Source organism: Spermophilus citellus (assembly GCF_964194105.1).
Source record: "Spermophilus citellus genome assembly, chromosome: 5".
Lineage (NCBI taxonomy): Eukaryota > Metazoa > Chordata > Mammalia > Rodentia > Sciuridae > Spermophilus > Spermophilus citellus.
This window is the reverse complement of record NC_138186.1, coordinates 136,801,666-136,816,620: the sequence shown is the minus strand read 5'-3', so window position 1 is coordinate 136,816,620 and position 14,955 is coordinate 136,801,666. Positions and strand designations below refer to the sequence as shown.

Below are 14,955 nucleotides of genomic sequence, written 5' to 3'. Positions count from 1 at the left end.
GATTACAGGTGTGTGCCACTATGCCCTGTCTATCTCTGCTTCTTAATGGAATAAATTATATTGTATATTAATCATGGTTTCCTTGTCAGGGCAATGTCTGTTTTTTCCCTAGCAATTTGGTTTTATACATCTATGACAAATTTTACCAGAATAGAATTAGTAATAATGGTTGACTTTATGTCATTAAATAGTTTTTAATGTGGAACAGACACAGTGCCTTGCACTTCATTATGTTTCTTGAAGTCAGGGTAATGAATACTTGATTTCTGCCCTCGAAGAGTGTATGTAGCATAGAAGGATAGACAGTGCCATCAGTGCTGTCGGGTGATACAGGCTACAATACAATAGTGCTCTGCAGTGTTCCTCATTTGGTTATGAGGTGGCTGAGATGGCTGTCATTTATTTCACAGATGACAAAAGTTGCTGAGGCTGGCTAGAACTTGGAATCCTCCTGTCTCAGCCCCCTGCATAGCTGGGATTACAGGGGTGTGCCACTGTACCATAAAGTCCTTTTGTTTATCTGTATTAGATTGTCAACAATAAAGTCATCCCTTAGTATCTATGGAGGATTGGTTACAGATATGGAATCTCTGAACACCAAACTCCACAAATGCCAAGTCCCTTACCTAAGATGATTATTAGCATTGGCTTATAACCTATGTGTATCTTCCTATATGTTTGAAGTCATTTCTAGACTACTTATAGTACATAACACAATGTAAATGCAATATAAATAATTGTTAATACTCTATTGTTCAGGGAATAATGACAAGAAAAGTGTGTGTGCAAGTTCAGTGCAGATGGAATGTTTATAAAATATTTTCAACATGAGGTGGATTGAATCATCAGATACAGTGTCTGCAGGTGTGAAGGGCTGATAGAATTTAGTTTACTTCCTGCTTTTGGTATTTTGAATTGATTCGGTTATTAGTTTCTTATATAAATTCTTCTTTTTTAAAAATAGTCTTTTTTTTTTTTTTGAAAAATTATAAAAAGCAACCTAATCTGGTGTGCTGATTTGGGATTAGAAACATTAATTTGAAATCGAATAGTTCCCAATGTCCAGATGCTTTGTACTATTTTGCCACATTCCCTCGTCAGCTACAGTGAACAGAAAAAAAGCAAGCCATTACATAAATTAGCATTGGTGTCCATGATATGCTGAATCTAAGCCAAGAAACCAGGCTTGAATGTATATCCCCAGCACTGACTTCCCTCTGTAATTTGATGGAAGTAAGTTATCTTTTTCTTGCTTACTCATCTCTGGAAGGGGAACAGTATCATTCTCTCTAGTTCATCTGCAGGGAAGTTGTAGAGGTTAATTACATGTGAAGTCATTAAAATTTTTTTAATTGAGTATATAGGAAATCGACCTAAAACTTGATATCGCTGTGGCCAGAGTGGATGGCAGTTGTCCAAGTTTCAGCTAATGATTCTTAGCACTGCAGTTGGGTTACAATAGAAGAGTTTCAGCAGGAATTTTTAGCAGCTTAAAAAATGTGGAATTTCTTATAAATTGTGATATAACACCTGGTTTCTCCCATTGTCTTAGAGGGAGAATTGGAAGAAGAGTGGCTCAAAGAGGCTGGTCTGTCTAACCTGTTTGGAGACTCTGCTGAGGACCCCCAAGAGAGCATGGTGTTTTTATCCACACTGACCCGGACCCAGGCAGCAGCTGTTCAAAAACGGGTAGAGACGGTCTCCCAAACTTTGAGGAAGAAAAACAAACAGTATCATATTCCTGACGTCAGAGACATATTTACTCAACAGAGAGAGTCAAAAGAAAAAGTAAGTTTTCTTTTCTGATATTAAGTGAAAAGATTATGTGCTTGGTCTCACTTGAATCAGTCTAGTTTAATTCAAAGCCTACAGCCTTAATGAGCACTTCTTGTAAACCAGGCACCAAAGCTCCATCCAGGAAGTGAACAAAAGTGCCTGTACTCTGCCTTCTAGAAGTTACACCCATGGCGTAAAAAGCTAAGCAAACTAAAATTCAGTGTGATAATCCTCTTGGGGGAGATGATGTCCTTGGAGCACTAGATGTACCTACAGTGCCACAAGAAGTGACTGGACAGGCTTCCTGGGCAAACAGACCTTTAGTCGTTGCCAATAGAAAAACAGGAGGTGGAGGAGTCTGTCTTATCTATTAGTGCCTGCAGGAAAACTTGTGTTTTCAGACTCACTTAGGGATGGACAGAGGTGAGATATGAGGGACCTAATGGCAGCTGAATTACAAAGTAGGGATCCTGAGATGTGAAACGATACCCCTTTTATAGCTAGCACTTAGCCCCAAACCTAGCACATGGGAAATTTTTGATGGAAGATGTTGAAGTCTGGTAGTGACTGAGGAGGTGATGAATGAAGAAACATGAGAGAAGGTATGTATAGTAAAAGGACCAGTATAAACAATGTAGCTAGTTGGCAGGTTCCTTATTATTCATCCAGAAAGAAGCCAGGAGCTAGCATAGAATGTAAATTACTATTCTCTTTTATCAGGAAAGTCTCACTACCCCCCCCCCCCAAAAAAAAAAAAAAAGTCTACTGAACTCAATGGTGTTCCTGGGTCATGGTAGATTTACATTCTGGCCTCAATAGCCTAGGAGACATAGTAAAGTGGTTGGTGGGGGATACAAAAGGATTCTGGAACAAGGACTGTAATGATAACAGTAACAATAACAGTTGCTGCCACCATGGTTGAACTGTGCTAATTGCTCTACCTGCTTTATCTCATTTAATCCTTACAGCTGTCTGTGAAGTATTATCATTTTCGTTCTATGGCTGAGGCTCATAGACTTTAAGTGACTTGCTCAATGGCCTATACATACTAAATCCAAATTTGTCCGACTCTGAAGTACATGCTTTTAACCATTCTCTGTTCTGCTAAACTTTCATTTCCAGACATGATTCTGATATTAAGCATTCTGAATATAAGATTCTATTTATACTATAAATGAGGGGTAATGAAAATTTTGTGATTGTTTTTTGTACTGGAGATTGAACCCAAGACTCCTTAGCCATTGGGCCATATCCCCAGCTGGTTTTCTATTTTATTTTGAGACAGGATCTTGCTAAGTTGCTTAGGGCCTTGCTAAGTTGCTGAGGCTGGCTTTAAACTTGTGATCCTCCTGCCTCAGTGTCCCTAGTGGTTGGGATTACAGGCATGCACCACCATGCCTGGAAAACTTTTATTTATATATATATATATATATATATATATAAATTTTAATATTTATTTTTTAGTTATTGGCGGACACAACATCTTTGTATGTGGTGCTGAGGATCGAACCCGGGCCGCACGCACGCCAGACGAGCGCGCTACCACTTGAGCCACATCCCCAGCCCCTTATTATATATTTTTTTCCATAACAAATGGAGTGGAAGGGTTCATGTTTAAGGTATCTTTCTGGCATGTAAATTTTTTTGTTTTGTTTTCATTCTTCCAAGAAATCCTTTCTAGCTACAGATTGCTACTCTATTTGCATGGTCAATTATGGATCAAAACCAGTCATTTACAGGAATTCTGGGGTCATTTGAATGCTCCAGGCACTTATGTGTGTTAAGCACCATTTACCAGCCAGTGGTGATTTGGGACATCCACTAGTACTTAAGGACTGGACTTGGTTTCGAGCTGTAAAATAATGAATGGCAAGGAAATATAGTATCATGAAATTTCCTTCCCAATCAAAGGACCCTCCTAAGGGAACTAAGAGGAAGTGAAAAGGGAGAGGGAGCCGAGAGCTGAACCTAAGCAAAATACATACTGTGGGATTCCTGCCAGTCTCCAAGAGGACTTTGCTACTTGATTTTAGAAGCAGCATTTTTCAGCAAATTCCTGGTAATGTCTAAACCACATGGTTTTGAATGCAAGGTAATTGGTGGATTGTATCATCTGATAGACTCATTAAGAGATAAATATTACAAGCAAATTGAAATAATATATACCCGCTTACAAGGCATCCCTTTAATTGAACACCACAACCCATTAGAAATGTGCTCTGCATCCCTCCAGCAAACACGGACCAGCTGTCTCCACTTGCAGTTCTTCTCTTCTTCAGTCAGTGCATATTCAGCTCTTCCAGTTTAAATGCTTTCTCATGAAGCCCTTGCTGACACTAGGAAATATAATATAGAAATGAATTCCATCTGTACTGCCATCCTCAATTGTTGAGGAAAACAATTCCAACCACATATTCCAAAATATGCGTTCACGTGCAAGATTAGAATCACTTGTTATGTTCACGGTCATGGAGGGCCTGCCCTCTGCTGGCTCAGGGGTAGAGGAAAAGAGAATGCTATTGCCCTGTCCTACAGCTAACTAATGTGGTGCCATGTGCCCATGTGACGTGGGAGGCACTATCTCTGTCCTGGATATGTGGGTCTCTTAGTAATATACCAATGGCATATATGTATCTGCCCTGGTATTTTTATTATTTTTTTAAGGCATGTGGAGGGGGAGTCCTCTGTTGCTGTGATAATTTGAGGTGAAACATTGTGGTGCGGGGACTACTATGGCTACTATAGAGATACAATCCAATAGAAGGATCATTTTAAAAATAATTCATTCAAACGGGCCCTTTTGTATGGTTGATCCAGGTTCCCCTTCCTCATCTCTGAGATCCTCCTCAGTTTACCTGGAAAGGAAGAAGTACTGTTTACCACCCTGACTGGTGAGCAGACCAACCCTGATTGACCTTGTCCATCAGCTTTGGAGGGCTCAATTACTCAGGGGTCACAGCACCAACCCTGGACAGAAAGAGTTCCATTTTAGTTCTTTTTGCCGACTTGGTAACCTGATTTTAATTTATCTCACATTTGTTACTTTAAAACAATTTTTCTATTTTACTTCTATTTTGTTTATTTTTTTTTTGCATTACGGAGAGATAATTCACCTGTCATATAATTCACCCAATTAAAGTGTACAATTCAATGATTTTTAATATATTCACAGATTTTTTTTCTACCATCGCCACAATTGACTGTAATACATTTTCATCATCTCTTTAAAAAAAAAAAAAAGTTCATGCCCACTAGCACTCATTCTTCATGTCCCCTTCCCTATCTTGGGCAAGTACTTGTCTACTTTCCATCTCTCTGGTTTGTTCATTCTGGACATTGCATACAAATGGGATCATAAAATGTATGGGCTTTTGTGACTGGTTCCTTTCAATTAGCAAAAGGTTTTTAAGGTTCATCCACGTTGAAATGTGCATCAATACTTCATTCTTTTCATTGCCAAATAATATTCCCTTGTATGTATAGGCTACATTTGTTTCTCTACTTATCACTTGATAGATATTATTAGCAGGTTTGTCTGGATAGTGGATATCCAACTGGATAGTGATGATTTGACAGCAGGGATCCTTGACACTTTCCATATTCCCCAGAAGACTTACTATTGCAGCCTACAATTGGGGGGAAATCATGTATTTATTGGAAGATTGCCTATTGATCATAACCATAGTGTTCCCCCCACCATGGTGACTGTTATAAGTCTGTGCACATTTCTTGCATTCTAAAGGTTAGTAGCAGAATTATTTACAATCCCATTTTCTCTGGTTGTGAATTGGAGATGACTAAATGGCTCGTTTTCTATGTTTAGGCTCCAGATGGTACTGAATCACAGTCAGTCAGAACAAATGAAAACAAATACCAAGGAAAAGATGGTATGTTGGACCTGTTCTCTTGTTTTTTTTTTTTCCTTTTAATTGGGATAATAAACAGTTACAACCTTTTAAAACATTTGCCTTCAATTCTAGTAAGCAAATTCTATTACTAGTATTAGGTTCCAGGTTGATAATTATATGAAGTTGAGCATATAGTTGGCTGTTGTTTTTTTTTTTTTTTTGAACATATATCCCAATCTGATTCTACATTCATATATTTATGTTCCTGAACAGTTAGCATGTGCAGAGATGTTTACCTCATTTAATATACTCAAGAACTCTGTGGCCAGGTACCTTGGTGCATGTCTGTAATCCCAGATGCTCTGGAGACTGAGGCAGGAGCATTGCAAGTTTGAGGACAGACTCCACAGCTTAAAGAGACTCCTTGTCAAAATAAAATTAGTAAAGGAGCTAAAGATGTAGTTCACTGTAGAATACCCCTGGATTCACTCCCTAGTACCTTCCAAAAACAACAACAACAACAACAAAGAAAAACAAGAGAGCAAAAACTTGGTGGTAGGCACTGCTCTTAAGCTCAGTTTTCTCAAATGAAAAATGAGTTTAAGAGTTGTGAATTCCCTTTCTCAAGGCCATACATTTAGAAAGTCAGAACCAATAAATTTGTTCTCAAATGGTTTAATCAGAAAATTTAAAGAAACTTAAAAATATTAGTTGATTGAGTAATTGATTATAATTCTCTTTTTTTATACTTTTTCTCTTTGGATATTCAGATATGAGTTGAAAGTTCAAAGCATGGAAAAAAATAAATATTAAGGCTTCGTTAGAATTTATCAAGAAAAAACGTAGTTATTTCATTTGTTTACAAAAAAAGAAATGTATTCTAAATTAAGGTCATAGGTTTAAGCTTAAAAATATAGTTCTTAATTGTTATCACAAAGGTAAACTTCATTTTCTCCAGTCTTAGCATCTGGGACATTCACACTGTTAATGGTGTTGCAGTTAATAGTTGTTGGAGATGGGGACTGGGTATCAGGTAAACTTAGTACTAGGAAGTGTTCCTAATATTCCCACAAAAATCCTGCATTAGGCCAGGCATGGTGGCACATGCTGTCATCCTAGCTACTCAGGAGGCTGAAGCAGGATTATTGCAATTTTGAGGCAAGCCTCAGTAAGTGAGACCAGGTATCAAAAATCATGCATTAGGCTTACATTGTATGAGACATTTTATAGTGAGCATCCAGCATCATTTTCTTTCATGTTTTTTCAAAACTTTTCTCCTGCACCCCTACCTTAAAAAAAATGCACACATGTGCTGGTGTGTAGGTCTGTGTACACACACATATTTGTAGCTATAAAAACCCATGCTCCATCAGGTATGGTGGCATATGCCTGTAATCCCAACTACATGGAATGCTGAAGAAAGAAGACTCCAAGTTCTAGGCCAGTCTTGGAAATTTAGGGACACCATGTTTCAGAATAAAATTGTACAAAGTGCTCAATGGTAAAGCACCACTGAGTTCAATCCCCTGTACTGGGGGTGGGGAGGGGATGCACTTGCTTTTTCTCGCTATTCTGTGATTTTTTTTTTTTTTTTTTTTTTTTGGTAGTGCTATGTGTTATTTCAGAATGAAATTCCTAGTGTTTCCTCTAGTATGTGTACCAGCAAACACCAAAATGACAAGCCAGCCAGCATAGCCATCTCTGGCTTGCAGGAAGACCGAGTCTTCTGGAGAGACGGACAAACCTTTGTGCCAGTGTCATTGTGCTTTGGGCCTTGGGGAAGAGTGACTGGCAGCTGTTTAACAGATACCGAGGACAATATTGTCCTTGCCTTTTGTTTTTCTCCATTGTCAGAGATCATAATGTAGGCTATATCAACAAAAGTTCTGGAAGACAAGTTTGTTATATAAGCACTTTCCAGCCTAAACAGCAGCAGGCAAGGGTAACAGGACTCAGTCATGCTGCCTGGTTTACATGTGCTTTCGTTGGAATGCTAAGCAGTGGGCATTGAGTGTCCAATAAGAAGAGCAGAACCTGTGCACCCCTGTCCATGGCACGAAGCGGTGATCACCACACCTATTCTGGGCACTAGCCAGGGAGCCAGGAGTGTTGTGTAAACAGCAGAAGGTTCAGAATGATGTGCATGGAAATTGTGGCTGGGGTTCCAAAATAGGGCTATTTCTGGTTCAGATCTAAAGGCATGGGTGACATAGTCTATTTTAAGTATTCTCCCTACACTTGGGTTTTCAGACATGTTCAATCTGTGATACTTATTGCAAATTAAAAAGTTGTCAATATGAAGATTGCAAGGGTTTTCACATTTCAAATCAATCAATCCATCACTAAGTATTCACCTAAAATTTAACCAAACCGGACAACTCTATGAAAAGGCAGTGATTGTTTATTTGGGAATTACATTTCTAATTTTTAAAAAACTTTCATATTATTATGTATACTTTCTTCTTTTTTTAAATTTCCATGGAAGAAGAGTCTTTTTTAAAATAAGATATTTCTGAATATTTTGAACAATTAAAACACTTTGGGGAGATTTGCAAAATATTTGTAACCTAGTGCTATTGTCCTTTTCAAAACCCAGGGGAGATAAATTAAAGAAATTTTGTTTTTTACATTTGAGAACTTTAGAGTGCCAAAAGGTCTACTTCAATATTCTCTTTTAGATTTTCTCTTTTGAGAATAATTTATCACTTTTCTTATCCAATTAACTACCCATTTCCTGTAACAGTGTCCCTATAATTATTGATGTTATTGTCACCATAATTATTTTCCTGAAGGTCTCCCTTAACTTACCATTAAAACTGAGTCTTTAATATACTTTATTTTTTTTGCCTTGTTTCTAGAGGAGATTCATATATTTTAAATGTGTTCTAATTTAAGTAGAATTACCTATTTTTGAGTTTAACACAGTCCATTTGTATTGGGTGTATTGTGTTGAGAAGTGTAGTTTTAAAATTTTTGTTCACAAACATTCAGCTGCTGAAAGGGAGTCTCTAATTTAAGAAAATAGCTAATCATTTTTTTTCTTAGAATGGTTTCCTAGGAAATCAATATACATACTCACAGTAACACATAAAGCCAAATAAACCAATGGGAAAATAGAATTGGGCTTTGGCATTTGTTACTATTTTTAGAAACCATAAAAACTTACAAATATTTTAATTTTTAAAAAGTTATTGCAGGCAGGCTGGAAAAACAAAGATGGTAGCAGATGTCACCAATAATATTAATTAGCTTTAAATTCATTCTTATTTTTGGAATCAACACAGATAAATGCTTATTTTTTTAACTGTGAGATGCCTCTGGGCCAGTTGGACCAATGCAAACAGAAAATGTAGGTGGCTTATTCAGATTCCAAGGTGGTAACAATGAGTATTAAGCCATGGGTAGAACCTTTCTGAGTTGGGATCCCCTCATGACTGCACAGGAGCCCACTCTGCTTATATAATGGGAGTGAATAAGACCAGATTTGTATTTATTTATTAATTTCATTTTGATTAAAACAGGTTTTTTTCAAAATGACTATAAATGCAATGTTTTTTATTAGCAGTAGACTTTTAATACCAGTATGTATATATGGCATGCATTTTCATCTTTTTAAGTTTGTCTTCCATCAGTTTGTTCTGCCACTATATGAGGATGTTAGTATAGAGCTTATAAATGAACTATGTAAGTTATTTTTTAATTCAGAGCTTCTTATCATGATTCAAACCTCTTCAAAGATAATGTCAGCAATCCATCATTGGTGCCTGGGTTTTTCTAATGTGAGATGTGTTAAAACCAAATATGTACCAAATAGTCAAATTTAGAAGTATTTTCTTCAAAGCTTAAAATTTGAATTTTCTGGGGGAAGAGAAAAGTAGGAGTTCTTTGGATTAGGCAAAGGGGAATGAAGGGAAGGAAACAGAAATAGGAACAGGAAAGAGTAGAATGAATCCAACATAATTTTCCAATGTAACTCCACACCATGTTCCACCACAAAAATGGGATCCTAACTAGAGTAAGTCATACTCCATCTACGTATATATGTCAAATACCATCTACTGCCATGTATATCTAAAAAGAACAGCAACAAAAATAAAAGCTTGTGTTTTCCTCAGAGGCTTTGAATGTGAATTCTTTCCAGGAGGATTATCAGCAAACACACAAAAAAATCAAAACCTCAAAGCAAAGTTAAATGTGTTACACTACATATCCTTGAAATGTTGATGTAAATGGATTAAACCTATTTAGCTAGGGTTGATAGTTGTAGAAACTTTTATGCTCTTTGATAAAATCAGGCTGAAAACCTGTTGGTTCCTGTACCAGTTACCTCCAGGTAACTGTCTGCCACAGTGAGTTTTTGGCATTAGCTCTTTATTTTGGAATTTCTACTATGATAGGTAACATTCCAGAAAGAAAAAGCAGGGTGTGGAACAGGTTTATTCCAGGAATCTCTTCTAATGTGATGAAATTAAATGCTAATTCTGAGAGATTACAACTCTTCTGACCTCTTTTGATTTTAATTCCTCAGTGTAGAATAAAATAACATGGCAACTATTAAGTTTGTGAGATTTTTCATCAAGAGTTTGATATCTCCCAGCTGCATTTTGTATTTTGATCCCATCTAAGAGCTATGTTCTCAAATATTCCACAATTGGACCATAGTTCCCAGTTATCCCTATCTTCTGTCTCCCTTGACCTCTTGATAGGATTCCTTGAGTATACTTTTTACCATGAAAATAATATTTAATTTTTTTTTTTAGTTGTTGGACACATGCCTTTATTTTATTTTTATGTGGTGCTGAGGATCGAACCCAGCACGTCTCATGGGCCAGGCAAGCGCTGTACCTCTGAGCTACAGCCTCGGCCCCAATATTTAATTCTTGAGGAGAGAAAATAGTAATGTTCTCAAAGATTTTTAAGTAGTTAATGTATTGGAAGTTAAAAAAAAAAAAATAAAGCAAGTATATGATTTGGGTCCTCCCCTCCCCCAGACCAGGCATCTACCCCCCTTAGTGATAAAGAGCTGATGCTCCCAGTGCCTGAGGACACACCTGCCTCTGCAACAGACATCAACCTGGAGGTGTCATTTGCTGAGCAAGCGGTCAACCAGAAAGAGGAGAAAACTCAGAAGAGTGAAAGCAATGATGCCTCATTACCTGTAAGTAGCACGTGTCCAGATGTTACTAATAGAAACATTTTTATCAGATTCTTATGAAAATTTAGAACCCAGGGCTAAGTTGAAAGCATGATACAGCAGCACCCTGCTCTTCATTGATAGTCGACCCTTATTAATATATAGCCTTTCCTGTATCTTTATCTATGTATGCCTTGAGATTATCAAGGACATACAGAACAGCTACAGTACTTAAACTGAACACTGAAGAGAGCTATATTTAATAGAGAGTCATATTAATATTTCTCTAGTTGCTACAAGATTATCCTTGATAGCTTTCCCTTTCTCCATACCCATTAGAATTTGAACAAGGGATATTTTTGTGTTGGTTGTTTCATCTTTCCAGTTCTCTTGAATTGAGGTAGTTCCCCTTCTTTTCCGTTAACATTTTTGAAGAGCCCAGAGCAGTTTTCTGATTTTTTGTCTGTTTCCTTAACTTTCTGGACAAAATGTTCTATGATCACCTTGTAATTTTTTCCCCTTAGACTTGAAAGTAGTCACGTCTTCAAAAAGCTCTGGTTCCTTTTAGCAGTAGATTATATTTAGAATCCCAGTTCTCTGTGTAGAGTGTTCTCTTTGCTACTGAATACATATGTCCACATGCACATCTATCTATCTATGTGTATGTATGTAGATTGTGTGTGTATATAAGTATATATACATGTATACAAGTAGTTATTCAAATTTTACACATGCAATTAAAAGGAATAATAAAATGAATCCTAGTCATCTCCCAGCCCCAACATTTATTGGTCCAGGGTCAATCCTGATCTAGCCATATCCTTATCTAGTTGTCTATTCTGTGTTATTTTGTGAACCATATCTGAATTATATTGTCAATATTTGTGTTGATAAAGTTTAAACATTTTAAAACACATGTTCATGTTGCCATGTGTTAAAAACCCTGACAATTATTAATTTCAAATCTCTAGAACAGTGTTCATGAAATTTGATAATTTGGATTTTATAAATAAATATAAGTCATGGTTGTACATAATGACTTTTTATTTTTCGATGTGCTGAGAACTGAACCCAGTGCCTCACACATGGTAGTCAAGCTCTCTACCTCTGAGCCAGCCCAACAATTTGAAATTTGATCTTTTTGTAGAGTTTGTTTGAGGACCAGGAACCAAGGTCTTCATTTTTCTCTTCCCCATATTCCTCTTTCTCCCCCTGTCCCTCTATTCCTCTCATCCTTCCTCTGTTTTCTTTCTCCTATTTTCCTTTGTCTCTCACCTTTCTGTGTCCTCTTTTGTTCTTTCTTTCTGTCTTTCCATACCTCCTACTCTCTCCCCTTGCCTCAAAATGTATTTGTTGAAGACACCTGGTTGTTAAGTTATAGAGAATTTCTCCTTGTGACTAATCCTATCCCTATGGTACAATTTAACATCTTCCATTGTTTTTATAATTGACTCTAAACGTATTGGTCTAAGGTTCAACTTCTCTGTTGAGACTACTTCAGATATGTGGTTACCTGTTTTCAGCAGGCGCACAGAATCTGGTTGTCTTTTGTTGGTGAAATTAACAGCTGCTGTCAATAATACAGTTTATTCATGGTTGGAAAATGCTGATGTTCCAATATTTTCATCTGTCTTTGCTTTATTACTTTGGGTGTTTCTTTTAAGAAAAACTTTTTTGAAATGGTTACTTTCTCCATGTATTTACCAGTTTTCAAAATTTTTTGATTCCCTAGCATTTTTCCCCAGCAATCAATTACCATTTGTGTTTGTTTTATAAGAATAGCATCTTAACTCATGGATTCATACATATTTGATGTGATCCTAGATAAAGTTTCCCAGGCTTATATGGCACATTTTTGTACTCCAGACCTAATATTGTGTTTTTCATCGAGAACCCCAATTTCATTTCGTAGAAACACATTTTCCTGTCTATGACTGGAACTCAAGGCGTATTTGTCTCTGGGTTGGTCCTCATTTTCAAGGCTTTTCAGACAGCAGGATAACATCTGTATCTTTCATGCTGACAATTGTGGTTCTCAGGAAATGGCAGGTGACATATTTAGAACGTCACTTAAAGACTCATCTCCTTTATTTCACATTAATGCAAAGAATAGCGATTGCTAACACTGCCATCAATAACAATACAAGATAAGGTTAGCATAATCTAAACAGAATGAAGATATTGTTGACTACAACAATGGAATAAGATAAAATCTCTGCCCAAAGTTTCAAAACAAGACTTGCTCTACCATTTTATTCTGTTTTACAAACTAATTTGTGTTCACTTACCATATTGATTTTGTGCATGTCATGCCCCAGGTTTAAGAATGACATTTCTTTTTCTATGTTCTATATTTGCCAAGGAAACCACCTTCTGTTCCTTAGAGCCTACCTCTATACCTATGCTTCTTGTTAAGTCTTTCCTGACCATGAACTTATGTTACATATATTACTTGAAATCTACTGATATACTATCATTAACTTGCATTTGATGTTACTAATTTGTCTGGCTTTGTTTTTACCTACATGCATCTTTTTATTTCTACAACCATATTTTAAAATTCTGCATGCCTTCCAGAAGACCTAGGTATATTGTAAAGTTTCTTCGAGTCTTTAGCGTGGTTGATGGAGTGAATATTTATAATCACTACTCAGAAGCAGGTGTCTGAGCAGAAACAAACCTTAAGTTCCATTTTTACTCCTTGCTTTCCCGAGTCTGTAAATAAGCAGTAGGCTTTATGTAATACACTATCCTGTTGTGACCGCATTTCATATGCACTTCCTTTTTCTTAAAGCACTGAGCAGGCTTTGTTTTAATTCTTTATGATCTCTCAGTAGATTCAGATTTCTGCTCTTAAATTTTGAAGATCAGGTTTTATAACCTTTTAGATGCTGTAGTTTGACAATTTAGGTACTACATAGTATATATCAGGAATTATGCTCTGCAATTATTTCATTCCTCTATCAAAAGATCTTTGTGAGGTTAAGCATTGTCCCTATTTTCCACTTGAGAAAACCAGTTAGGTTACAAGGCATGCTAAGGCTTGACTTTGGTGACTAAGCTTTTGACACTTTTCTCTTGCTTTCCTTTCCGAGCTGAAGCTAGACTGAGGAGTAGGAAAGTCAAGTTCATCATTACTGATGAAATGCCTGCAGGCTACCTTGTATGGCAAGGCCTATAAAGGAGGGGGAGCATCAGGGAGCTCTCCCTAGCTAATTTATGAAACACAGGGAACCAGGGACCTTATATTTTTTGAAAAATTTTATTTAATTCTTTGCTTTAAGCACAGTTTTCAAAGGTAGAGGACTTTTCTGTTGCTGAAATTCTACTGTCTTCTCTTAACCAAGGAACTCAGCCATCTAGTCTATTAACTAAACAAAAATGACAGGAAACTTCATAAATATTTAAAGCAGCTGCTATGAATTAAACATTGGGGTAAAGAACTAACTCCTTCATTAAGTACAATGTTTAAATAAATAAATAAGCTCATGACATATATTGCTAGGTAAATCAAATGTTTGAACTAATAATATTTCAGGTTTCTCTAAACATTTACCTTGGGTAGTACTTCAATAATTATATTACATGTGTTTGGCTTATTAGCCCCAAAACAACTGATTTTAATGAAACATTTAGGACTTTTTAAAAATGTGTAAACGGTTGGTAAATATGGTTGGCTCAGCCCTTCAGAAAACAAAGTCATTAGCATAAATATAGGGCCGTGTATGAGAAAAATGTGACAAGTTTTGTGTAATTTAAAAAGTAAAGCTTAGTAAAAATTGCAAAATCAGAATATCAAAACATTGGTGTGGTGTTTGAGTATATGCTTTTCTTTCTGTAGTGCGAGTGTCTTCATTTGTTAGACTAGTGGCAGGGCTCCTGAAATGTGCCAGGTCTATGATACAACAGGGTTATAAGAGGTGATTAAGATGTAGCTCCTGTCCTTGGGGGGCTCCCAGTCCGACATCAACACCTGCCAACCTAGATTTCCTCCTGCCTGCTGCTTTCTGCCCTCTGCCTGCCAGGTGAATGGGGCTGGGAGGACTGGATTTAATGAATTTGGGATTGAGGAGATCTGAATTTGCATCTGTAATTTTGTCACTGACCATGTGGCCACATTTAACCCTTTCCACCAGGCCTCATTTTCCATACCTACAACACCGCCATAGTCATTCTTACCCTTTTGAGACTTTGGCA

At 36.8% G+C, this 14,955-nt stretch overlaps 1 protein-coding gene across 2 annotated transcripts in view; it reads left to right on the top strand.

Moving 5' to 3' along the window:
* ARHGAP18 (Rho GTPase activating protein 18) overlaps positions 1-14,955 on the top strand; it is a gene marked incomplete at its 5' end in the record, with an annotated part of 169,624 nt that overhangs the window by 118,528 nt on the left and 36,141 nt on the right. For both annotated transcript variants that reach the window (XM_081296653.1, XM_081296654.1), the window contains 3 exons: positions 1,553-1,788; positions 5,600-5,663; positions 10,616-10,782. In XM_081296653.1, the coding sequence (XP_081152779.1) occupies positions 1,553-1,788; positions 5,600-5,663; positions 10,616-10,782 (467 nt within the window). The remainder of the gene's footprint in view (positions 1-1,552; positions 1,789-5,599; positions 5,664-10,615; positions 10,783-14,955) is intronic.